At 41.1% G+C, this 27,633-nt stretch overlaps 1 protein-coding gene across 10 annotated transcripts in view; it reads left to right on the top strand.

Moving 5' to 3' along the window:
* The window catches only part of susd1 (sushi domain containing 1), a 92,064-nt gene that overhangs the window by 44,469 nt on the left and 19,962 nt on the right, over positions 1-27,633 (top strand). For 9 of the 10 annotated variants that reach the window (XR_003716705.2, XM_028804895.2, XM_028804897.2 and 6 more), the window contains 3 exons: positions 2,997-3,182; positions 7,428-7,607; positions 25,336-25,515. Coding sequence is in view for 9 of the 10 variants with exons in the window: in XM_028804895.2 (XP_028660728.2) it covers positions 2,997-3,182; positions 7,428-7,607; positions 25,336-25,515 (546 nt within the window). In the remaining variant the exon portion in view is untranslated. Of the gene's footprint in view, positions 1-2,996; positions 3,183-7,427; positions 7,608-25,335; positions 25,516-25,765; positions 25,871-27,633 lie in introns of those variants that run through there. The other variant, XM_051930205.1, reaches the window with a different exon arrangement.

The following is a 27,633-nucleotide window of genomic DNA, read 5'->3' as shown; positions in this document are numbered from 1 at the left end:
ACATTTTTTAATTTCAAATTGGCTAAACATTTAAATAGTTTTTATATACAGTGGTGTGAAAAACTATTTGCCCCCTTCCTGATTTCTTATTCTTTTGCATGTTTGTCACACAAAATGTTTCTGATCATCAAACACATTTAACCATTAGTCAAATATAACACAAGTAAACACAAAATGCAGTTTGTAAATGGTGGTTTTTATTATTTAGGGAGAAAAAAAAATCCAAACCTACATGGCCCTGTGTGAAAAAGTAATTGCCCCCTGAACCTAATAACTGGTTGGGCCACCCTTAGCAGCAATAACTGCAATCAAGCGTTTGCGATAACTTGCAATGAGTCTTTTACAGCGCTCTGGAGGAATTTTGGCCCACTCATCTTTGCAAAAGTGTTGTAATTCAGCTTTATTTGAGGGTTTTCTAGCATGAACCGCCTTTTTAAGGTCATGCCATAGCATCTCAATTGGATTCAGGTCAGGACTTTGACTAGGCCACTCCAAAGTCTTCATTTTGTTTTTCTTCAGCCATTCAGAGGTGGATTTGCTGGTGTGTTTTGGGTCATTGTCCTGTTGCAGCACCCAAGATCGCTTCAGCTTGAGTTGACGAACAGATGGCCGGACATTCTCCTTCAGGATTTTTTGGTAGACAGTAGAATTCATGGTTCCATCTATCACAGCAAGCCTTCCAGGTCCTGAAGCAGCAAAACAACCCCAGACCATCACACTACCACCACCATATTTTACTGTTGGTATGATGTTCTTTTTCTGAAATGCTGTGTTCCTTTTACGCCAGATGTAATGGGACATTTGCCTTCCAAAAAGTTGAACTTTTGACTCATCAGTTCACAAGGTATTTTCCCAAAAGTCTTGGCAATCATTGAGATGTTTCTTAGCAACATTGAGACGAGCCCTAATGTTCTTTTTGCTTAACAGTGGTTTGCATCTTGGAAATCTGCCATGCAGGCCGTTTTTGCCCAGTCTCTTTCTTATGGTGGAGTCGTGAACACTGACCTTAATTGAGGCAAGTGAGGCCTGCAGTTCTTTAGACATTGTCCTGGGGTCTTTTGTGACCTCTCGGATGAGTCGTCTCTGCGCTCTTGGGATAATTTTGGTCGGCCGGCCACTCCTGGGAAGGTTCACCACTGTTCCATGTTTTTGCCATTTGTGGATAATGGCTCTCACTGTGGTTCGCTGGAGTCCCAAAGCTTTAGAAATGACTTTATAACCTTTACCAGACTGATAGATCTCAATTACTTCTGTTCTCATTTGTTCCTGAATTTCTTTGGATCTTGGCATGATGTCTAGCTTTTGAGGTGCTTTTGGTCTACTTCTCTGTGTCAGGCAGCTCCTATTTAAGTGATTTCTTGATTGAAACAGGTGTGGCAGTAATCAGGCCTGGGGGTGGCTACGGAAATTGAACTCAGGTGTGATACACCACAGATAGGTTATTTTTTAACAAGGGGGCAATTACTTTTTCACACAGGGCCATGTAGGTTTGGATTTTTTTTCTCCCTAAATAATAAAAACCATCATTTAAAAACTGCATTTTGTGTTTACTTGTGTTATATTTGACTAATGGTTAAATGTGTTTGATGATCAGAAACATTTTGTGTGACAAACATGCAAAAGAATAAGAAATCAGGAAGGGGGCAAATAGTTTTTCACACCACTGTAGATCCCTAACCTTAACACAATCCCCTATTATAAAGCTAACTATATATTATTGGAGTCATGTAGGGTGGAATTTATTACTAAGCAAAGTATAAAGGGGAAACAGGTAAAAATAAAATGACTTTCAGGCATCAGAGGGCAGTGGAGGTGTTGGAAATACTATGAGGTGCAGTAAATCTGTATTATTGTGTTGTTACATATTCTCATTTTAGAGTCTATTTGGTTTGGGGAGATGTCTCACAAGCATCTTTTATTATCCACATTGAGCAATCGTGACTAAGAGGATCTCAGTGTCTACAGGATTCCATGTACATAAATGTGCTGGGACACTTTAGCATCTTAGGTTAACATTTTCCCCATACCTAGGAACTGGTTTATTAACTGTGAAAATTGAGGCCACAAAGATTATGCTTTAGGAGAATACATATTGGTCAAAGAACATATTTTCTGAGTTCAGTGTCCTTCTGTTGATTTAAGAAAATAAATAATACATTTTGGAGAGCCAGTGGTAGTTCTTTTTTGCTCTGCCACATGTGCATGTTACTTTAGGTCTTGTAGAGACAATTGACTGCCAAAACCATAGAATTATGTCAACCTTCTCTCCTCTGCCCAGATAAAGCACTGAGTCCTCTGCCATTTGAAAGTCTTAAATAGGACCAGTAGGGAAGAGGGTAAACCCTATCTTCTCTTAAGTTCAAATCCTGGATTAAATACTGATTACTGTAAAGTAGGGAGTTGATTTTCAGGCATCTCACTTGGTATTTTTCATGCAGCAGGTGGATTTAGTTTTTGTGTCCGGAAAAATATGACAACGCTGTCTGCTTTGTCAGTTGTTGGAGTCTTTGAGTTATTATTCATCTTATACATGATGTTCATTATTGTTGAGATGCTCTTACTCTGCCTTTACCCATAACTTCCTGTGACTCAATGACTCAGGCGCCACCGAGAGTGGCAGCCTTTTCAGCAGCTTGTGAATGTCCCCTTGGGATTAATGAAGTATCTATCTATCTATCTATCTATCTATCTATCTATCTATCTATCTATCTATCTATCTATCTATCTATCTATCTATCTATCTATCTATCTACCTGTCTGTCTGTCTGTCTGTCTGTCTGTCTGTCTGTCTGTCTGTCTAAATATCTTCTTCTATCTGAGATCCTCAGAAAATATACAGTGTACCCTCAAATCTGTAGTTTTTAGCTCACATACTGCAACTTCAGGCTTTGAAACTCTAGCAGATTTAACAGCCAGACTGTAATTTGTTGTGTGCCATTATGTTCATAAAACTTATTTTCACATAATCCACCTGACAATCCTAATTGTTTTTGCAGAGATTGATTGTGGCCCTCCTCCATCCCTGCCAAACATAACTCCACTGTGGAATGACACTTTGGATTTGAGATATGGAGCTGTGGTTTATTATCGCTGCACAGAGGGCTTCTACCATGCAGGTGGGGACAATTTCTCTATGTGCGCAGCAAATGGCTTATGGCAGATGACTTCCTTGCTCTGCAAAGGTAAGGCTTTGTGCTACACACCACTACCACCTGGTACAACAGAAAATAATAGGAGACAGTTGTGAGCACAATTTCTTAGCATTGTCTAAACCACCTAATCCAGTTAAGGCTTGTTGGGGCTGAAGTCTGTCTTAAATCTGGAAACAGTCCTGGAATAGGGTGCCAGTTCATTGCAAGGCCCACTCTTACACACACCCACACATGGCCAATTTAGAATAGCCAATTGACCTAACTGGAAAACTAGAGTACCCAGAGAAAAAACAACATTGACACGCTGAGAACATGCAAACCCCACATGTACAATGATGAGGCACCAAATTTGAACCCAACATTATGGATACGTGAGGTATCAGGGTTAACCACAGCACTTCTGTAATGCCCATTTTATCAACATAACTAGGGGAATTTATTTTATTTGGCTGGTTTTGACATACTACAGAACAGGCCTCTATTGCTTGCTTGAAAACAAAATTAATTTGGTCTTTATTTCATGAGCATGGATATAGAGATTAGGACCAGAAAGTAAGAAAAGATTGTAGGTGATGGAGGTTAAGAAAGAGGGATAAAAAACTTACTAATTTTGGAGTGGCATGGCTAAAGGTGAGCATAATGCCCACTCAAAAATCTGTTCTGCCCAGTCAATGAAAAATCTATAAAAAATAAAGTTTTAACTTATTTTGGTAATCATTTGCCTTCCCTATTTATCCAAATGCCCACCCCTAGTAACACTTCTGTCATTTGGAGAAAAATAATGAATTGCTCATATCAAAGCTCATACTTCTTATATAATCAGATTGAACATTCTGTAATAATTATATACTTATTGATATCTAGATACAGTAAATGCACAAAGAAAAGGATCAGTGAAATCTCTTTAAGCGTTAGTGTGACATCAGTTTAGTTTTTAGTTTTATTATTTTTAATTATTTATTTATCATTAATATGACCAATGACAAAACCATAGCTGCTTTGTTTTCAGCAATCTTTAGAGGAAATGCTTAAAGGTGGCAACAATGGATTAATGTTATGCTGCAGTTTTTTGAAGTTCTCTGTAAAGCTCATTGTGATGTGCCTCCCTACGAAAAGCACAAATGTTTTTAATCCTTACATTACAATGGAAATGAAAAAGAAATGAGCGTTTTTTTTTTTTGCTGGTATCTGTGTTCATGGGTATTTCTTCTATTGCCAAAAACAATGAGCAGTCTGCTTTATCAGGATATGCTAGAACTTGTTTTTCTAGTGTCAACACATTTGGAACAAAGATAAAGGAGACCAGTCAAGTCTTTGTTTATTTTCTTTATCATGCACATAAACCATGTGTGCATATTGCCAGGCCGAGATGCCTGTTGTCAGACTAGTGTTGAATAATGTCTGGCGGGTGGACATGTAAGTGAAGCAATGGAGGAGATTAGGGATCCAGGTCTCGTATCAGAGTGATTTTCTTTTCTCCAGGACAGAGAACACTCTGACTGGTCAGAAGTTCTACCTTTTCCAGTGTCTGTTTGAATTTAGTCCTCATGAGAGTAGATCAGTGACCATGCTCTTGACACCCATTTTGTGAGCAAATGGCACTGAAAATGAAAGGAGAACACTAGCTATAGTAAACCAAGATATTGCTATGAAATATTTCAATATAACCTAAATGCTTTCTAGTTCTTTCTCACAAGTTGACCAGCAATGCACAGGCTAAAATCAATGCAAACATATCTGAGAATGTTTTTTGTTTTTTTTAAATGAAGAATATCAATTTTGCTAAATAGCTATTTAGGAATATAGGCAGTGGTCACAGATGTAGCACTCATCAGGATTCAGTTTTCTTTTTCTTAGCTTTCAGTTTATTTCCCTGCCCTGCCTTGAGAATATCACTAGCTTGAGGGTTAAGGGCTATATAAAATAGGTCGTGTTGCTTTGTGGTTGAAGTGTTATATAGCAGTATTTTTTGTAAGTAAAAGTAAAAAGCAAAGGAAATGTGTTAAGCTGATATCACATTACTGCAAATATGATGGAACTGTAAAATTACATTTCTTTTGGCTTCTTGTGCTGATTATTATTGATTATTATCTCTTATATATAATTCTCTTCTGGTTCATCCTGCTTCCACTTCAAAACCGGTCACGCCCACACGCAGCCGACATGGCATTTCTCGATTCCTATTCGTCCTCTTCCAAACCCTTCCCCATGCTTCCTGTGGCTCCTCTTCAAAACCGGCCCCGCCCACACGCAGCTGACAACTTCTCTAGCGTTTGCTTCCATGGGTGCACAGATAACTCAGCCTCCTGGCCATGGACCATACTGTTTTAAAATACACGGGCAAATTTATCACCAAATCTCTCCACTATACGCTAACACTTCTACCTCTCCAGAATATGGTCAGTTGTATGTTTTTGACACAGCGCAAGCTACTGAAGTACGCTTACAAAATAAAGCAAACTCTGCATGTAACCAAAATTTACTTCGATAGCTAGATTCCATGATCAGAACCATCAACCCGTTCGCTAAATTGTACAAACACATACAAACATTTGGGGCGGAGTGGTGGCTCTTAGGCTAAGGATCTGCGCTGGGATCCAGAAGGTTGCTGGTTCGAATCCCCGTCACTGCCAAAAGAGATCCTACTCTGCTGGGCCCTTGAGCAAGACCCTTAACCTGTAATTGCTCCAGGGGCGCTGTACAATGGCTGACCCTGCACTCTGACCCCAAGGGGTATGCGAAAACTAACAAATTCCTAATACAAGAAATTGTATAAGGCGAAATAAAGAACAAAAAAAAAACAAAACAAAAAAAAAAACATGAAAATGCTCAGTCCAATCCAACAGCATCTGTACGAATGGTTTTCAAGGAAAACCCTAGGCAGGATTTAAGACGATACAATGCCCCGACATGTCACACAGATGTTGCAGCGATTTTCGTCGGAGAAGATGGCGAACCGCTTGCTGAAAGGGACATTTGCATCTATCCCATAGGCAACTCCTGTAAACAGATTTCCACGCTCAATATGAATTGCGATCCTATGGTTTACCCACTTTTATTCCCTTACGGAGACATTGGCTGGCACAAAGATTTACAACGTGTTCCCGATAAAAGAACCTCCAAGCGAATAAGGCTTAGTCAATGCCAATTTTACGTGTACAGATTAGCAATGAGGAATACATTTAGTATTTTGCAGTCCAGTGGCAAACTATTCCAATAGTATGTCGTAGATGCGTATGTTAAAACAGAGGACGCGCGTCTCAACTATCTCAAATTACATCAACAAAATCTGCGCGTGGAACAATACAAAGGACTATCAGACGCACTGCAAGCAAACGCTGAAAATAACAACGTATGTGTGGGCAAAAAGATCATATTACCATCCACATTTCCAGGAAGTCCAAGATACATGCAACAAAACTATCAGGATGCCATGGCCATAATACATACATTCGGAAAGCCTGATTTATTTATCACTTTTCACATGTAATCCTGCTTGGACGGAAATTTTACATGCACTGTCGGATACCCAAAGACCAGAGCACAGACCTGATACCAGTCAGTTGTACTTGGCTTTTTCTAGGGTTAGATCTTTTGACTCATTATCTGTCTTCTCCACCAAAACACCTATGCACAACTGTGTCTTTCAAGAAGTATTTATTTCTTCTTGATTTCTGAATTCCTTTCTCACCGCTTTCTGTTCCTGTTCTTACACCACCATATGCTACGGCAGGCGTCGGCTAGTTGTTATTATTATTACTTTATAATGTTGATATGAGTTGAGAGGTCAGTGTTGTATTATATCACACCAAATTTAGGTAACAAAGTTATCTCTGAATTGCCTTATGGGTTTCTACCATGTTAAAGGGCTTCCACATAAAATTTCCCACTGGGGAACTCATATTTTCCACAGCATGTGAATGCATCATATGTGTGATTCCCTCAGTGAGTCACATAAACCATGAATGTGTAATTAACTTCATGGTATTTCTAAATTATTTTGGAAAGGCACTTTATAGAGGAAAGTTTGTTTTCTTTCTGAGCCTCCTATATATTGCTGACACTGAAGGCATTACAGCACTGACAATACACTCTTAATAAGTTAAGTGATGGGTAGACAGCAGGCCAGTCTGGAGTGAAGAGTTTGGTGCATTTCTGCATGACTACATTTATATTAGGCCAGACACTTGACACCTGCTTGACTGACACGCCTCAATTTCAACTACCATTAATCTTTCACTGTTTTCATTACTTCTTGTTCTTTCATATGAACAGAAATCAACTGTGGAAAGCCTGCCTCCATTCCTCATGCCACTGTGTTGTGGAATCAAGCATCTCAACTGGGCAGCAAAGTTTATTACAAATGCCAAGATGGATTCTTTACACATAGCAAAAATAATTACTCAATGTGTGCAGCCGATGGAAAGTGGGGACAATTAAACTTTACATGCATAGGTGAGTAATACATTTTAAAAGAATTCTCTATGTTTATTAAACATATAACACAAATCACCACAAACACATCAGCTTATGTAAACCTTTAATGCTTTTCCTAACAATGTTTAATCTTTCTTGGAAGAATGTGGTCATTCAGCATATCACCCATTCCAAGGGGTCTAAAAAGGCCTCTCTGTTATTTTTTGTGAATGACATAGCTTGGGCTGTTGTTATTTATACTTGTGACGTCAACAAAATTTCATGCAATCAAAGACTGTTTTAGGAGAGAAATACAAGTAAAATCCTCTGGCTGTTGAAGTCCCAATCAACCTTTTCTTCATCCCTTTCCAGAACTCAGTTATTCCAGTGATAGCTAGTCAGGAACTGGAGCATATTCTAGCAGCAGTGAGTATTAAGCAAAAAATGATCCAAAATGAATTACCAATCCTTTACAAAGCACCCAAATGTGATCAGCAAACTAACAGAGAGAAATACATTTGGTTAATGTGATGAAACCAGAGTCCTCAGTGGAAAGCCACATAGACGAGAAGAAAAGAGGCAGTCTAAACACAGAGATCACCTTGGCTGAAATCGCATGAAGCCCATACACCATGAGGTGACATTAGCTGCCCTGCTGACATTGTAACAGAAACCATTTTGCACTGCAAGAGCATTGCTACTTAATAAGCAAGTTGTATAGATATATTGATTTTCTAATATTAGGTGCATTTGCAGCTTGAGTTACTACTATAGGACTGACACATCAGACAGTTCTATCTAAAAAATTGCTTCTTATGTACCAACTGTCATTCTGCTGAAGCTGCCAACAGACTCTATGGTTATATGAGTGACAGGAAAGTCAGGGACAGGATCCATGCTGCTGGCTCTAGATTTAGGCAGCTGGTCACAGGCCTTCTGCTCACACCTCCTTGACATCTGACCCTACAGGAAAGCAATGCCAGGCCACACACACTAATGTAGTCCACAGATGTCTTGAGGGATGCCAGTGTGCAGATGCTACTTTGGTCTGCCTTCTCTCCTGATGTTAAACTTAGAGAAAGGACCCTCTGTCTGCCAGTGGACAGTGAATGGGATGACATCACACAAGTTCACATTATTGATGCATTTCAAGCATCAGTTAGTCACTGAAGACACTGAAGGCCTGCAAGGTGACTGTTAATGTTTGTAGTTATTATTTTTTTCCAGTTATTTTATTTTTCATTTGTTGTCATGGTTTGTTCTCCTATTGTTCTCATTTATTTCTTTTTAAAGTTAGCAATGAAGGTTGAAATTTCACTCTAACCGTGGGTGTTGTGTGCCATAAAGCCAGACTTGGCTGTCAAACCTAGATTAATGTGCTCATCTTTAACAACTACACATGTTGCACTGGTAGAAGATAAAAAAGAGTAAATAATTCATGTTTATATGTCTGGCTTCGGTCTCTAATTCAGTCATCAATTGAGATTTGGTTGTGCCTTTGTAAACTAAATAAGGTGCTTCACTTTGAAATGGAAACAAGCCCTTTGCTTTCATGATTGCTTCTGATTGTCTGTTTCCCTATAAATTGATCTATGGCTGGTAAAATACATGCATGAGGTTTTCCTGGGGATACAGGATAAATATTAACTGTCATTATGGGTGCTGCTCTTAATCTGTCAGAGATGAGATCAGAAAAAATAACGTTTTTTTCTTGATTATTCAAAGCTCTCATTTTCAATAATGTCAGTCTTTCTCTTGTATCTCTTTTATTATATCACTCCAAGTGTTTTTTCCAGGAGTTCTGTGACTCCTGTCGTCTTTCCAAATTCATATTCACATCTTCGCCGCCTCTCATTAAATACGCTAACATTCTAGCTTTGAAATTGTCATAATAAAAATTAAGAGCAGCAAGCACAGTAATACAAAATATCCCAAATCTGGTGTAGCATCTCATTGAATTGTGCATCTTTATATCAGGTTATTCAGCTGCTTGACCAAAATGTCAATTTTAGGATGAGACATTTCCATCTCTAAAAACATTGCATTATAGTTCTGTACATGAAGAAAGTCATCCCAAAGCATTCTGAATTTTCAGTTAGTCTGTTTTTATAGTACATTGTTTCAAAATACTCTTTAAGTATCATCCCTAAGATTTTTACATATGTAATATAATGTTTGTATACGTTTAACTTGTAAGCACAGGTTAAGACACTGCAGCATATCATTGTCATAAGGGTAGTCATTTAAACATTTAATTTAAATTTGATTTTGACTTGTTTGCTTATTGCACTTGCCTTGAAGGCTATCAACATGCTCCTGAAAACTGACACTGAAAAAGACTCCAGTAGTAAACAAATTGGTAGACTGCTTGGCAAACCATTATTTAATACACTTCAGTGCCTTTTGTGGTGAATGGCATTATGAATGCATTGCAGGTACAGCATCCCTAATCTGAATTTCCAAAATCCGAAACTGGAAATGCTTTTGTTCAATAGTGACAACAGTGTGGAAGTTAACATACCATTGAAAGAGTTGGTAGATATGTTTGTGAAAACATTAATTGCAAAATATGCTTTCAAAGTAAATGATGTGACACAACCCCTTTAAAAGGCTGACATTAAGAGATTTGATAATGAACAGCAAAAGGAGATACAGATTTCAATATTCAAAACATCTGAGCTAGTAAATGTGATTAATGACACCAGTCAATGCATGAGACTACACATGATTCACCTTCTGACTTCACATGTAAAACAACAAAAGGACATTAATATTTATATATAAACTTCCGGGTGTCCTACAAAAGGAGCCAGCCACCACTGCTCAGAGAGCCAGAGTCAGGAGGGTGGACGAAGCTTGCCGGGAGAGAAGTGGAGGCTGAGAAAGAAGAAGGAAAGGGGGAGAGATAAAAAAAGTGATTCCCAGCTCAGCATAAAGAGAGTTGTGTATGTTATATCTGTGTCTCAGCCTTTCTGTGTCACGGTTGGGACGGCTATACATGCCCCAGGTCTCCACAAGTGTCATCCCAAATGGGACATTCTGGCCGTATGCAGGCAGGAGCTCCACTTTAAAATAATTAATGTGGCTAACCCGACACTGCAGTGCGAGCCACGCACAGCGGCATGTGCTGAAGCCACAGTTGAAGAAAAAAAAGTCTGCTGAGGCCCATGAAATAACCACTCCTGCCCGATAAGGAAAAAGAAGCCCAGGCGAGATCTGAAAGCAGTGGCCAGCCAGTTGCTTGCCGTCGCAAGAAGCACCCAGATCATTGTACCTGGAGAAGAGGCCAGCTGGAAGAAGCACCCTCTGGAAGGCAGAATCTCCAAGGTAGGTGTCGGGCCCAGGGACAGATTGCCCTGTGAAACTTATTTTTCTGTCCCGTACACCTACTTTATAGACGGAGAATGTCCAGATCCACGGCTGTGACTGAAACATGCCTATCCGTTGAATGACGGCAAGGTGAGCTCCGAGGAATGACGGCAAGGCAAGCTCGCAGGAGTCAGCTGAGGAAGACCCGCACCCGCTGCTCTCTGAAGGACAACTACCAGAGGAGGAACGCCTGGACTCTCAACCCCCCCATCGGGACCAACCAGAGTGAGGAGGGAGCGGTGGAGGACTTGGACTGCCTTCCCCAAAGCAGGTAAGGGAATGGTCGGTGTGTGTCGGATCCCTGCAAATGATTGGTTGCAGGTGGGGCCAACGAAGGGCCATTCCGAGAGACTTCTGACGAATCCTCCACACACGGTGCACCGCCGCATTGGCTCCAGGCCGGTGGGTAAGGATGAGCGAAGACTGAGTCCCACACTGGCCAAAACAGATAACCTTCTGTCGACTGTACGAGAGCTGGAGATTGTTCTCCAACCTGTACAGTCTTTATTACAGGTATTCGGTCTGCTGATGCAGGCAGAGGAGAGGCACAGTGCAGTAGTGTGTGAAGAGACTCAGCGCAGGACTCATAGAAACACATAGAACACACGCAGCCCCACAGGGCCGGTTGCCGACATGCAGGGCACTCACCTCACGGGTCCTGTCTGTCCGGGGAAACATCCCCGGCATGGCCTCTCTCGACACCGTGCCATTCCAGGTGCCTTCTGTAACGGCACGCTCCCTGGAGCCCACTGCACCCAGGTAAGGCCCGTTGGTGTTTCGCCGCACCAGGAGAGAACCTCGTGACCGCGGTCCGCTGACGATCCGTGGAGCAAGATTTTTCGGCTCCCGCGGCACATGGGTGGGCTCTCCTGCTGCGCCGGGCCGTCCACAACATTTTTAAATACAGGTCCCCGCCTTGTATCAGGCAGAGCATCCTGCCGACTACGCCAGTGTGGAACTTGGCCCGGACACAGACAGGCAGACATGCTTTAATCACCACCACACGTTTATTTATACTACTAATATTTACAATTATTGTGTCACAAACCCCAATCTGCCTCTTCAGACCGCCTCCTTCTCTCTTTCTTGCACCTTGTCCTGCTTCCACCCGACTCCAGCCTCGAATGAAGGGAGGCGGCCCCTTTTATCCGTACCCGGATGTGTTCCAGGTGTGCACCGGCAATCCCACGGACACGCCCCAGTGTGGCGGAAGTGCCGACTGTCCTCCCCCAAAGCACTCCGGGTGTTCCCTCTCTTCTTCCCCCCAGCACTTCCTGGTGTGGCAGAAGTACTGGGGTCCAGGGTCCTTCAGGCAGGGGGACACCCCCTGGCGGTGACCACGGGCCCCTGCAGGGTTGTGCTTCCAAGCCCTGTACCCGTGGCCCTCAATACAACCAGGGTGGACGCCCCCTCGCGGTCTGGAGAAGGAATGAGCCCTCCTCCTGGCTTCCTGGGCGTCCTGGCCGGGCATGAGCCCCGTCTGGGTGCCACAGTGCCCCATCGCCAGGGAAGACACGTCGGTCTGAGCGACACAACCCGTGAGGGCAGTTCAACCCCGAAGTGGGTCCTACTATTTGTCCAGGGTCCAATCCAGCACCCTGGAACTCTCTTCTTCGGTACCCTCTCCGAGGTCTTCGCTCCCCTCTGTTCTGCGCCGCTCGCGCCTTCGTAGCCTCTGCCGGTTGTGGGGCTGCCCCATCACCAGTGAAGTGTCCTCCTGCCAGACGGTCCGTCTGATGAGGGCCGGCTTCCCACGAAGCAGGTCCTACTGCTCATCCCGGGTCCGGTCCTACAACACACAGAAACAAGGGGGCAGATCCGCTGCCTGGACACCCTTCCCTGGCGTCCCTCTGTGCCCAGCATGGGCAGCGCTCCCGTCTCTAACGGGGACCCCGGAACTTGCCTCTTCGGCACCCCCTCCGCGGGTTCCGTGTCCCTCCTGATGACGATACTGACGGGACCGCCTGCATTCTTTCCTTCTCAGCTGACTTTGGGGATCGGCCCTTCTCTGGACGTGCGCACCCAGCTGCACGTCCCTTCCTATCGGAGGAACCGGCATTCACCCCTCGATTCCTCCTATCACTCTTGGACACCCCGACGGTCTGGGTCTGCACATGGGAAATGCACAGATCCAAGCCTGTCTGCATCCATACAGAATGACGGGAGACTGTCGCAGGCTCGGGGCGTTGGGCGCTGGGACCCAGGGCACTCATCGGCCCCTGTCCTGCCTGCCGTCTCGATGTTGCTCCGCTCACCTCGCGAACAGCCTGCACCGCCACATCCACTGTTGGAGATCCCCCTACTCGATACCGCTCATTTGGATCACGGCCAATTTCGGTGGGCTCTCCTTTATGCTGTACGGGGTCGGCTTTACCTACCTTCCCCGCCGTACGACTCCGGCCAAAGGATCCAGCGACGCATCCTTCCACCGCAGCATGCAGCATCTGTGATGACGCGCCCGCCTTCACCTTCAGCTCCTGTAGGTCTGCATGGAGCGCACCGAGCATCTGTAACAGCGGCGCTGCAGCCTGAAGGGACTCCTCCAAGACACACAGCACTACTGGCAAAGACAGGAAGTCAGTCGGCGCAGAGCCTATCTGTCTGTCAGCCCCTTGCTTCGACTGCTTCCTGTGGACCTCCTCCTCCGGCCCAATTGGGTCTCCCCCCGGCACGAGACTGGCATTCCTTGGTACTGCCTCTATACAGTCATTGGTGGGTACACAAGACACACCGACCAATCCTGTGCCTGTCACGGGGAGGGACATCCGGTCCGCGGCCATTTTGGCTCTTCGCCTCCTAGTGTGGTTACGGGCTGGCTCTTTGGGTTGCAGCGTCTCCCTCTCCGTAGCCTCTGCTGCTGCTGCCGCTTCTTGGAAGCCGTGCAGACCAGCGCGAGTCTGCCACCGACAAGGATCCGGGCAGCCCCTGTCTGCTAAACATAGAACACACGCGGCCGGTTGCCGACAAGGCACTCACCTCACGGGTCCTGTCTGTCTGGGGAAACATCCCCAGCATGGCCTCTCTCGACACCGTGCCGTCCCGGGTGCCTTCTGTAACGGCACACTCCCTGGAGCCCGCTGCACCCAGGTAAGGCCCGTCGGTGTTTCGCCGCACCAGGAGAGAACCTCATGACCACGGTCCACTGACGATCCGTGGAGCAAGATTTTTCCGCGGGGTTGTAGGCACGAAGCTCCCGCGGCACATGGGTGGGCTCCCCTGCTGCGCCGGGCCGTCCATAACATTTTTAAATACAGGTCCCTGCCTTGTATCAGGCAGAGCATCCTGCCGACTACGCCAGTGTGGAACTTGGCCCGTACACTGACAGGCAGACATGTTTTAATCACCACCACACGTTTATTTATACTACTGATATTTACAATTATTGTGCCACAAACCCCAATCTTCCCCAAAGTCCAGACCAACCACTCTGCCTCTTCGGACCGCCTCCTTCTCTCTTTCTTGCACCTTGTCCTGCTTCCACCCGACTCCAGCCTCGAATGAAGGGAGGCGGCCCCTTTTATCCGTACCCGGATGTGTTCCAGGTGTGCACCGGCAATCCCGCGGACACACCCCAGTGTGGCGGAAGTGCCGGCTGTCCTCCCGGAAGCACTCCGGGTGTTCCCTCTCTTCTTCCCCCCAGCACTTCCTGGTGTGGCGGAAGTACTGGGGTCCAGGGTCCTTCAGGCAGGGGGACGCCCCCTGGTGGTGACCACGGGCCCCTACAGGGTTGGGCTTCCAAGCCCTGTACCCGTGGCCCCCAATACAACCAGGGCGGACGCCCCCTCGCGGCCTGGAGGAGGAATGAGCCCTCCTCCTGTCCCGGGTGCCACAATCTCCATCCATATACAGTAGATGTAGCAGTACAAGTGAGTGGTCTCTGTACCGTACATAATACCGGAACTCCGAGTGATTTGTCCCTGGACCTGATGTCGGAAGGGACACAAGTAACTGGAAGTCCAACAGTGGATGTAGCTGTGATGACCGATGGTGGGGTGGTCTGGGAGGATGATTTGGAGCGGCTTACTTGTGCCAGTCTCTGGACTCCCCAGCCCCTCAGTACCTTAGCGCGGTGGTCGCACACAATTGCAGGGGGTGCAGACAGCACAGTGTCCCTCCGTATGTCATAAAGAGACCCAGACTGTCACGGCACCCCAGAGTAAAAGGAAGACCTGGGAAAGAAAGATCAGGTCTCTGAACAGTGCAGCATGTGAGCCCATGTGCTCACGTATGCTGGAGGGTCACTCTCCACAGGGTCGGAGGGATGACCCAACTTCAGTTGAGCATAAGGCAGATCGGGGCTTCCTGCAGTTTTTCCTTGTCCGCAGGGCATGAATGCGAGGAGGGGAGCAGCAGTGCTACGAGTAAGGAGACTGTGGATGATTGTGGGTTCGCTTCCCGGTTCCTCCCTGTGTGGATAGCGCTTTGAGTACTGAGAAAAGCGCTATATAAATGTAATGAACTATGTGGGCCACGGGTGAAGGCGCTGCCCTAGTAGGATGTCAATAGACGCGTGCAGAGGGTGTTGGCGCAGTGCCTCCGCGTTCCCTTGTCTTTCGGTTTCAGGACAGAGCCATGGTCCAGACAAGGTCCAGGACAAGGTTATGTAGCGCTATATGTGGAGTACAAGTCCAAGGAGGTTATGCTCAAGCTTTATAACACACTGGTGAGGCCTAATCTGGAGTACTGTGTGCAGTTTTGGTCTCCAGGCTACAAAACAACATAGCAGCGCTAGAAAAGGTCCAGAGAAGAGCGACTAGGCTGATTCCAGAGCTAAAGGGGATAAATTATGAAGAAACATTAAAATAGCTGAGCCTTTTCAGTTTAAGCAAAAGAAGATCAAGAGGTGACATGATTGAAGTGTTTAAAATTACAAAGGGAATTAGATGAGTGGATTGAGACTGTTATTTTAAAATGAGTTCATCAAGAACACGGGGACACAGTTGGAAACTTGTTAAGGGTAAATTTTGCACAAACAGTTTTTCTTTACACAAAGAACCATAGACACTTGGAATAAGCTACCGAGTAGTATGGTAGACAGTAAAACTTTAGGAACTTTTAAAACTAGACTTAATGTTTTTTTAGAATAATTAACCGGATAGGACTGGCGAGCTTTGTTTGGCTGAATGGCCTGTTCTTGTCTAGATTGTTCTAATGTTCTAATATACAGTAGCTACTTCTTTAACACACAGTATATACAAAGACCACCATGCTTATCTAAACTTATGTCATGTAGTGATGCAATACACAAAATGACAGAAAGATATTATAGCATACATAAGCACTTCTCAAATGCGTTTGTGTCTGTCTCTTCTGCTGCCGCACTCATTACAATGTACAGATTGATCAGTTAGCTTCAGTTATCTTGCGCTACTAAGATTCTCAATGAATACGAGCTATTTAAACTTTTTATATTTTCACAGCATCAAGTCTTTTGCTCAGTTTCTTTTCCTCTCTCCCTGAAACCTTGCTGGTTTAATGTGCAAGAACTGAAGAAATGGTGGTGGGTGTTTTAGGAACATGTACATATGCAAATACTCCAAAATCCGAAAATATTTGAAATCTGAAATTCTTCTGGTCCCAGGCATTTCAGCTTAAGGATGTTCAATCTTTAAGGCTAATGCTATTTTTGTAGCTCAAATTCAAAATTACTATACAGTATGTAAGTGTTTTAGGACTTTTTGGATTTAGTTATAATAACTAATTAATATTTTTCAAGTCATGTTTGCTGTGTTGCCTCATGGGTTCAAATCTCATGCTTGGTGAGTGGGTGTAGATGGCACACTATCTTTGTGTCTGTGTGGATTTTCCTCTAAATACCCTACAGATTTCCAAACTTTGCAGTTAATTTGTGCAGGTAAGGTTTATTGGTGAGTCTTAATTGTCTCTGTGTGTCCTGTGAATAACTGTTGCTATTTTCAAGGTTGACTGTTCCATGTGTTGCACCTAGTGCTACCAGTATAGGCTCTGGACATCATTGATATTAACATCAAATCTCATTACTAAAAAAGGAATTCAGCCTTGTTACCATTTTATGATGTCACAAGTTTTCACCTTATTCTCATCAGGTGTACTTTTGGTTGGAGTATTTGGAGAAATATATGGTCACTCTTGATTTGCTACTTCATTCATAAGAAACTTAAAGATTTGCTCAAAATTTTAATGTAAATATCAGTGATAAAGGACTTTACATTAAGGAAGTATTTCACTGCTAAAAATATAATGTGTCCACAAAATGACATTATTATTTTCTTTTTTTAATTTGTATGATGTGGTGAGGTGAGAACGCCAAATCTCCTATTAATAACCACCATTTGGAAGAATGTTCATGTGAAATTTCCTCTTGGGATGTTCGTTTACTTCCAAGACGGACAAAAACTGCAGAAACTCTCCAGCACTATTCAGCTTGCCAAAAAATTGAACATAAAACTGCTGCTATCTGCAGGAGCAGAATCCACCATTTTCTCACTATTTAACAAGTAAATCATTTTAGCCACAACCCAGCTCAGCTCATAAGAATAGTTACATTTGGGTGGTACATTGAACTGGCAGTAAACACACAGGGCAAAGAAGTAGAAGGCTTTTGGTGTGAGAAGGTCGATCAATGTTTAATTTATGCAGTGACCTTCACTGAGCACACCATCACAAGACGCTTTGCAGTGCAAGGATTGTGTCAGACTTTTAAATCTTTTGTATTTAAGTAAACTGGTATCCGAAGTGTTTTTTATGCAATAGCCAGAAGGAGTTCACACTGTTGGGTTGGTCTGTGGATGTCTGGAGTCAATTCTGACCCAGGCACAGTGACCAGAAGGATAAAGTATAAATGGCTGCTTCCTTCCAGAGGCAGCAGACAACAAGCTTATGAGGCAAATAACAATGTCAATGAAAGAAGGAGGTTGTAGACAAGAGAAAGAAAGAGAGGTAGCTGAAAAAAGCTGTCCTTATGATAGCTGGGTAATCCTGCATGTATTCCTGTCAGCCTTGTAAGCACTGACCAGTATTTTATTGGATAAGATGTGTTACTCCTGCTGTCTCACCTTTTGTCCTATGGTAGACAAAATAGTTCTAATTTTTTTTAAATGCATGTTGGGTTTTGGAGTGCATTCATCATATTTTAGGATTTATGATAAGTACTTGGAAATAATTTTCCACCACAAAAGGTACTGCATATTATACATATTGGTCACCTCAGTTTTTTTTTAAATTTTAAACCTTAATTTATTTTATTTTTGACACTTTCATTGTATTAGAACCAGAATTTTCCATGATCAAGGTACATACATTAAAAGGCCAACAGCAGATGGCAGTCTTACTCAAGTAAATATTTTCTCTCCTAAGATGTTGAACCATAAGGTAACATTGGCCAGTGTATTTGCTTATTCATTTTGCCTTATAGCAGTGTTTCCCAAACTCGGTCCTGGTGAACCCCTGTGGCTGCAAGTTTTTGTTCCAGCCGAATTCCTAATCGGTGACAACACCTGACAGCACTGATCTCATTTCATTAGCTGGTTTTTTTTTTTCTTTTATTCGACATTCAGAAAAGCACAGCAGCATGGTTTTTACATTTATAAGACATTTAGAAATATTTCTGCTTTTGCTATAGATTTAAATGCTTAACTCTCTTTTGTTGATTTCATTATACTTTGCCCTTTCTCTGTGCAGTTTTTCCCCCTCTTCATTGTATCTTAATAATGACAATTTAAAACGAGCAGATCAGACACCCAGGCAAACAACACTGAATAATCAAAGGCTGCAACTACTTTAGAGTCAGACCCACTAATTAGTAAATAATGGATTAATTAAATGATTAGAACACCTAGTAGAATGAAAATCAAGATGAAAATACTGTTAAAAAGAAAAAAAAAATACATTATTCCTATATAACTGCTTGGTACATTTTAATATTTTTTTTTTTAGCAAACTTAGTTTTCTAATTTCTATATTGTTCCCTAAACACAGAACTTGGGAAATATCAGTTCACTTAATTAGCCCAGGAGTTCAATTAAAAACAGAAGCTGGTTGGAACAAAAACCTGCAGCCACAGGGGTTCACCAGGACCGAGTTTGGGAAACACTGCCTTATAGGAAGTGCGAAATCCTAAGGAGCAAAGTCTAACAAGCAAACAAATGCATTTCTCAGCATGCACGTCCGACTTGTTAATTTTCCACCTGTTTGCATTGTGATTGTAGGTGCATGATAAATTGTGAGCATTTGTTGATTTTGAAAATGGTTTGAAAATGTTCAGCTTTGAATTATTTATTCATTATAAGCAAAATAGATCCCCTTTAGCCAATATCCTGCAATACAGATGCAAATGTGCACACCATTGATTGAGCTAACAAACAAGCAAACCAAAAGACAAGCCAAGACAAGCCAACAGAGTATAGTAATTTAAAAAAAAAAAGAATAAACAATATGAAAAGGTACAAGAAGGAAAAGATACATACCATATCTATATATATATAATTCACTAAGCAGCTGACCATGGCACGCAAGACGCATGCAAGAGAGAGACCATGGGATACGCACGACAGAGCCACGCCCACCAACTCACAGAGCCCTGCCCACCAACTCTAAGACCATGGGATACGCACAACAGAGCCACGCTCGCCAACTCACAGAGCCCCGCCCACCAACTCTAAGACCATGGGATACGCACGACAGAGCCACGCCCGCCAACTCTAACCCTCCTCCCGCATCATGGGATACGCACGACCGCGTCCACCCTTGCAAACTGTTTTACACGCTGCATACAGCGATTCCCATCCGCAACAAACATGCTTCTTCTTAGATGGTTCTGCTGGAACAGGGAAAACCTTTTTCTACAAAAACCTGATTCATAACCATACTAAGAGCATAGTGTTTTTGTTGGCTTGCCCGCCTGCCTGACTGTTACCAGCATTCACCGCAATGTACTGGAGTGTAAAACTATCGCAGCTGCTACCTCACAAACTGTCCATATTCCCTGGATTTCCCTGACCCCATCAGATTCAAATTTGCCTTTTACTTTTACATGCAGACAATTTCCTGTTAGATTCGCCTTTGCAATGACAATTAATAAGGCACAGGGACAAACTTTCAAAAAGATATGCCTGTATCTGACAAAACCAGTTTTCAGTCACAGACAATTGTATGTTGCTCCTCCCGAGTTCCATCTTTTCATTCACTCACAGTCGTATCCTCAAACCCAACCCATTTGGACAACTGTGTCTTTCAGGAAGTGTTCACCCATCAATAAATAATTATGCGGCGTATGCTATGCCGCGGGTTGGCTAGTATATAATAAAATACTATTGTCTGTGTATGAGTGTGTGTGTATGTGTATGCAATCCCTCTGAGCAATCTGATTGGTTAGTTTGGCTTTGGTCTGATTGGTCAGTTTTGCTTTGGTGGCTTAGTGGTAGGGATGCTGATACAATACGCTAGGAGTGTGAAATTCACTTCCTGATTGTGATTTTTTTTATTTTTACAAAAAATAACTTAAAATGAAGCAGTTCAATGATAGCAAAGTGAATAATATACCGAGCAACTTTAGGTCACTAAATACTAAGGAGGCACAATCTGAGTAACTTTCAAGATGGGAAGTATTTGCAAGAATATGCATGATGTTTTCACAGTAGGACCCCATCTACCATTAAATGTAATCAAAACGTGGACAGGAACTAAGCAAGGTGCCTTGAAATAACAGTCTGAGAGGCATATTATAAAATAATGGGATCAAGAGAGGAAGCGCCGGTTTAAACAGGTTGAGACGCACAAGGATACCGAGGAATGGCATAGGATGAATGCTGATGGTACATGTATTATTCTGTTACTTACCTTCAACAGATAATGTAGCTACTAAATACTGTACATATTTGCACATAACATAAACATAATAGAACAACAACTGCATATAGGTACATAAGAAATAACTTCAAGCAAGTACGGATAATATTACGAATTTAGAGAACAGAGAGTGAGTGAGAGAAGGTTGCGAGAATGCACTGAACCAGTACATAAGAGAGAGTAGAATAAAAATTAAAATAGTTAAAAATAAATACAAAGAAGGAAAAGAGAAAAGATTGTACAGCTCACAATATTTAGAGAAGGGATATGGTGATAATTGATGAGTGTTTACAATCTCTTTCATTGATAGTTACAAAAAAATTAATAAGTGGATTCCAATTTTTTTGAATTGTGTAGTTTGGGTTCAGTATAAATTAGAACAACATTTATCAATTGTCTGATATTAATCCTATTTTTGGATTTTCAGTTTAAAAATATAACCTTCTTGGTGACAGTTCAGGTGATAACTGTTTGGGTATTTTGAATTTGTGGATTAAATTCTGAAATATTCCCTAGTAAACGAACAGAGATAAAGGAGTGCTATGACTAATAACGAGAGACAATCTGTGAATGACTGTCTGCCAAACTATACTGTTACTATACAGCTGTACTTACCATGCATATGGACAGATATATGAGGTTGTTCTGCTAATTTATACTGAATGATCTGGATGCTTACATGTTGAGTTATTGAGAATGTTTTTTAATTTCCAGAATTCAAGGCTATGGCTAATTGATAAATCCTTTTCCCATTTTCTCACTGAATCCATAGTGGAACACATTATAGTATACACACTTTTCAGAGAGTTTTCTTTGTTTTTATTACTTTATTTACTTGATCATTTAATAAGAGAGTTTTCTGATTATTTTGTTTGATTACTAATTTTAATTGAAGATATTCTAAGTAGTGTCCTTTAACAAAGTCATACTTCTTGGCCAGATCTTCCAAGAATTATCACCTTGTTGTTCTGAATGACTGCGGTGGGTTGGCACCCTGCCCGGGATTGGTTCCTGCCTTGCACCCTGTGTTGGCTGGGATTGGCTCCAGCAGACCCCCGCGATCCTGTGTTCGGATTCAGCGGGTTGGAAAATGGATGGATGTTCTGAACGATTTGATCAAGATGTGTAATTCCCTGTGGTGGGCTGGCGCCCTGCCCGGGGTTTGTTTCCTGCCTTGCGCCCTGTGTTGGCTGGGATTGGCTCCAGCAGACCCTCATGACCCTGTAGTTAGGATATAGTGGGTTGGATAATGGATGGATGGATGTGTAATTCCTTTCTGTTTTCAAGTTCTAACAATAAATGCTTTTTTGTTAACCTGGGAACGAATTATTTCAAATTTAGGTGTGTCAGTGATTTTGTAATTTTTCCTCCAACCTCTCAATGTTTCTGCAATAGTAACAGTATTCTTAAAACAACTATGTTGTTTAATAATAGTAATAAGGAAAGGCAGGTCTAAAAGCGTTATTTCATTGTTCTGTTTCCATCCAATGTTATTTTCTTGTTTAGAATAAAGCCGTTGAGTCACATCTAATAGTTGATTTCCCTGGTGATAATTGCAAACATTAGGTGCCCACAATCCTTCCTTTATTACTATAACATGGTTAACTTGATTCTGATTTTTTTCAAGTAAAAATTATTTATTGTTGAATTAAATTATACCTGCTAGTAAAAGTATGTGTAGGAGTCATCCTGAAAAGCTTGTAAATTTGAGGTAGAATGATCATTGTAACACTCACTAATCTACGAGTCAGGAAAAGGTGTAGGTTAATCCAACAATATGAAACGTCTTTTATTGTTTGGAGCAATAGATGAAAATTTAATTGATAGAAAGTCAGACTGCTTGGAAGAAACATTAATACCAAATATTTGATGAAATTGTGGTGTTTTTAATTTCTAATCTTCAAATTTTACTAAATTTGATTCTTGAAGTAAATATATATTCGCCTTCGGTTTAGTAAAATGATTTAGGATTTTAATACTTTAACAGTATCTTTGAAGCAGCACCATAAATATTCCACATTATAAACATTAGGGATGTCATTGTTGTAGATTCACTTGTTTATCTGAGAACACCATACAAGGAAGAGAGTTCTGCTACTAGAAATAAGAGTGCCTTTGTGGGGTTTGGAGCTTCTCTCTAAGTCAGTTTGGAATATTCTTTCAATGCTCTGCTTTTTCTTCATTTGGATTAAGTCGGTTTGATGATGGATGGGTCACAAAACATGTGAGCTCTATTTGGTGAATTTGTACACTAAGAAAATCCTGTAAACTGAGCGAGTGATTAACACTTGACAATTTTAATACCTCAATCAAACAATAGAAGAAGCTTAAGCTCTAGTGCCTTACAGTCATTAAACTTCATTTGGCAGACACCTAAAGAAGTAAACAGATACAGAAAAGAATAGTGTTTTAACAAATGAGACATTACTTCATTAAAAATAAAAGATGAAAGTATGCACAAAGAAAACAATGTAATATTCTATTCATTAAAAAGTACTTGTTTCCAAAACTTTTTGGAGGCCCATACACCATGTTTATCTCTCAGACATACCTTGCCATGTCTTGATTCATATAAACATGAGCTGTAATGAATGGGGAAACAGATGCATATCCTGAGATTGTGAAATTCAACAAGAAGTAAACAAGTCCATTGGTGTTACAAGAGCTTTACTGGAAGTGTGTGGGTATCCAAGCTACTGGCAAAAATATTGCATCCATAATCTGATTGTGTCAGTTACTTGTACATATCATGAATATTTGAATTTTGATTTATTATGAAACACATAAAAATATTTTTTCAGTTAATCGTAAAGATTCTAAAAATTTGTGTATTTTCTTAATTTTGTCTAACTTCACTGTTATCAATACACACTTTTGAAGGGTCCTAGTGGGTACAAGTTCTCAATGAAATGTATTTTCCTATGTTAGCAAATTCATTCATGTTTAACTTGCCATTTATGTTTACCTTAGAATTGTAGTAAGAAACCTTTTATTTTTTGCTATTATTACTACTTAATAGTGGATGGCATGGTACTATAATCACCCAGTGGAGGGTGTGTCTACATTATTTTTGATTTGGGCAATCTAGTTTTTTTTCTATATATCAAAAGTGTTGACTCTTCATTAGTGCCACTTCATGGTGCCCTACACTAGACTTCTGCCCTGTTGTGCCAGAATTGGTGCTGTCCTCCACAATCCTAAATTGAAATCAGTAGGTTTTGATAATGGATGGATGAATGGACAAACTCATGGCCTCTCACATGACTGGGATCAAAATTAGAGAAGGAAAAAGAGTTGATACATTGTATATATTTATTCACAATATTAAGGATAAAAGAAAACCAGTACAGTGGTAAATAAAGGAGTAAAAGACAATGCATAAAGTCAGAATTAGCTTGAACCTGCGATAATGCCATTGAATAGTGACATATATATATATATATATATATATATATACAGTATATATATTATATATATATTATATATAGTATATACACCGTACATATATATATATATATATATATATATATATATTATATATAGTATATACACCGTACATATATATATATATATATATATATATATATATTACAGTACCTGCCAAATAGTGCAAAAAGTACACAACACGTGTTTCAGGTATACTCACACACCTTTGCTTCTTCCCCTTCAGGCAGGGGTGCCCAACTCCAGTCCTGGAGGGCTGCAGTGGCTGCAGGTTTTCATTCTAACCCTTTTCTTAATTCGTGATCTGTTTTTGCTGCTAATTAACTTCTTTTGAATTAATTTTAATTGACTTGGTTTTTAAGAAATGTTTCCCTGAATTTCTTAATCGTTCCTCTGAATTGCTTCATTTCTTTCCTTGAACGGCACCCAAACAGAAGTAAAATGTGAAGTGAGTGAGCCAACAGAAGACGAACTAAGTCAGGGTCTCAACCTCCAACCAATTTCACTCCAATCAGTTGCTTAATTAGGTGCAGTTGCTTATCGTTAATTAAACCCGTTCTTTAATTTCATTGCTTATTGCTGCTGTGATTGTGCAATGGCAGACATTTCCAAAATTGTGGATTTTCTCTTTTCTAAGAGCAGATCAGCATTCCTGAGACCTTCACCTTTCTTTATTTTCAGATATTGTATGATGGTCACAGTTTGCTGGTCGTGTTTTAGCTCATTTTGTATCTCATTTTTGTTTGGCTGCTAATTAAGGAAAAAGAAACAGGGGGGCTGAGTCTTCAAGAGAAAGTCAAATAAAATGAATTCAAAAGAAGTTCATTAGCAGCAAAAACAGGTCACTAATTAAGAAAAGGGTTAGAATGAAAACCTGCAGCCACTGCAGCCCTCCAGAACTGGAGTTGGGCACCCCTGCCTTGCGGGGTTTGAACCTCAGACATCAGCACATGAAGCAAAGCTTCTGACATTGCACCACTTTAGCTAGTTGCTTATGTGACAGGTAGAAGATATATATATATATATATATATATATATATATATATATATATATATATATATATATATATATATATATAATTTTGTGTTTTTGATTGCTGGTATTAATACATAATATTAATTCCTCCAGAAATTGACTGTGGAATTGCACCCTCCCTGGCTAATGCAGCTATGACAGCATCCAATGGCACAGTGTTGGGAAGTGTGGCCCACTACCAATGCAATGAAGGCTTTATAAATATGGGAGGAACCAATGTTTCCATTTGCACAGGCCAAGGAAAATGGCTATTGGCGACATTAATTTGTGATGGTGAGTTGTACTTCTGTCTTTTCAGATGCTTCTGGATCTGTAGCCAGTCCCACATTTCAGTGAAGCAACCTTGATAATCCAAAGGTTTACCAGTGTATCTTCTTTGGGATTTCTCTACTCTTTCCCTCATTATCATCTCATAGAGATTGTTCTATTTGTGCACAATAGCCATAGAAATTATATTGTCATCACTCAGAAATCTGATTTTCTCTTTTACTTTCTGGCAAATTTTCTTTACTTGAATGTTCAGAGTTGAGGATCAATGAATCATTGGGTGCTAACACTGAGAAATGGTACCTCATAGTACAGATGGTCTAGAGCCATCATTTTGATTCTTAAGGTCCATTTTTTTCTTTTGCTTCCCCACTGATTTCCAGTTCTCCTCTAGCATGGCCTGCCGTGTGTCTGCATGTGTCCTTGTGGGAATGTCAACAGTATACTCACAATGTCAGCTTCTACAGGACTGGGTTTGGTTTTGGCAGAATGGGTCAGGCATGTCAATGGTGTTTTGTTGTTTTTCTTATTATTTTGTTATACAGTTGTTTATGTTTATTTCTACTTATTGTTACTGATTGATTTTAATAAAAAATGTATCACAAAACGAAGTTGAGATGTTTATTTGCACCTCTCGTAAAGCAATACCTGGAATCATCTTTTCTGAGTATCCGTTCTGACACTAGTTTACAGTGCTACAGCTTGAGTCCATGGACCTGCTCCACTTATCTGACTGCCTGTCCACCTCACAACCCTTTTCTACCTAAAATAGATTAATATACCTCATAAATAAACTAAAATCTGAATTCTTTCTGTTACACTTCTCTTATTTAGCTCAGCTGTACCCTCATCTTATTTGATACTAGCATTATTTCCACATTGTCACTACAGAGTCTAATCTCCTCTGTCATTGCCACTTTAGAATGATCCTGCCATCTTCACAGCCACCGTTCACTAACTAACTTTTTTATGATTAACACTGGAGCTACAATTTATCCCCATGGATCTCCTGGTATTCTTTAGGCAGGCAGCATAATGTGCAAGACTCGCTGTTGCTAGTGAGAAAATGTTTGCCTTAAAAAGTGAATCTCCCATGAGAACCATTTGCCTCTTTTTAGGAATGAGTACAAAGAAATCATATAAGGCCCTTGCTGACTTTTTTTTACCTTATGGTAGTTATCCTTGTTACCACCCTGCTACACAAATAGCTTTCAGTGGTTTGGCACCCCTGTCTATGGATTTGTGCACCTTTTGCCTTTTGATTGCTCAGTGTTTACTCAGTTGTCCATTTCTGTCTGGGCTAGAGACTTCTGTTATTTTACTCTTATGACACAGTACTTTTAGTAAATTTAGATCCAGCAAATTTCTTGAAGTTCAGCAACTTTGATCGTCTGCTGGAGATGTTGGCACCACCTTCAGTTTGTATTTCCTTAGATGTCATTTTCCATTAATCTAGTTTTCAGGCAAGCCTTATCGTGATTAGATCACTAAAAGTTTACTTGAAGGATTTATTAAAAAACGTGTTTACTTTATCCGTCATTATACCCTCACTTACCCTTGAGCACTGTAAATCATATGACTGGCTGACACAGAGCACTACTCTTGTCTTAAAAGGTCCTAATGACTCCCTACTGCTCGCCACCTAATGCTGCCATCAGCTTCTGCTAATTGTGCCTTTTTTTAAATAAATGCCAGGGTACCTCAAATAGTTGCATATGTGACAGAGTTATGGTTTACTTCTGATGTTTTCATAACTGCTGAAAAAATGAATCAGGTTTCTGGCTGTCCACTGTGATGCTTGTTATTTTTTTCACTTGTTAATAATTTTTTAATCAATTTTATACATTCATGTTTTATATTTGTATTTGTTTCTGTTTTATTGTTATTTTGGCAATGACATATTGTGATGCTTCTGCATGGGTGCAGACATATCATTTACATTTGCAGTGCTGGTCACATGACATGAGATCATATGACGAAATGTATCATCACTCCTTGCCTATATAAAATGGCAGTGTACTGAGCTCTATATCCAAATCTTAGAATATTCTAAGATCTTCAGAAAATGTTTGGGTTAGGGATTTTCCTTTGTTAGTTATGGCTTTTTGAATTTTGCTCCCACAG

This window comes from Erpetoichthys calabaricus, chromosome 7 (assembly GCF_900747795.2).
Source record: "Erpetoichthys calabaricus chromosome 7, fErpCal1.3, whole genome shotgun sequence".
Taxonomy (NCBI): domain Eukaryota; kingdom Metazoa; phylum Chordata; class Cladistia; order Polypteriformes; family Polypteridae; genus Erpetoichthys; species Erpetoichthys calabaricus.
The sequence above is the reverse complement of the archived record's forward strand: the minus strand, read 5'-3'. Positions and strand labels throughout refer to the sequence as shown.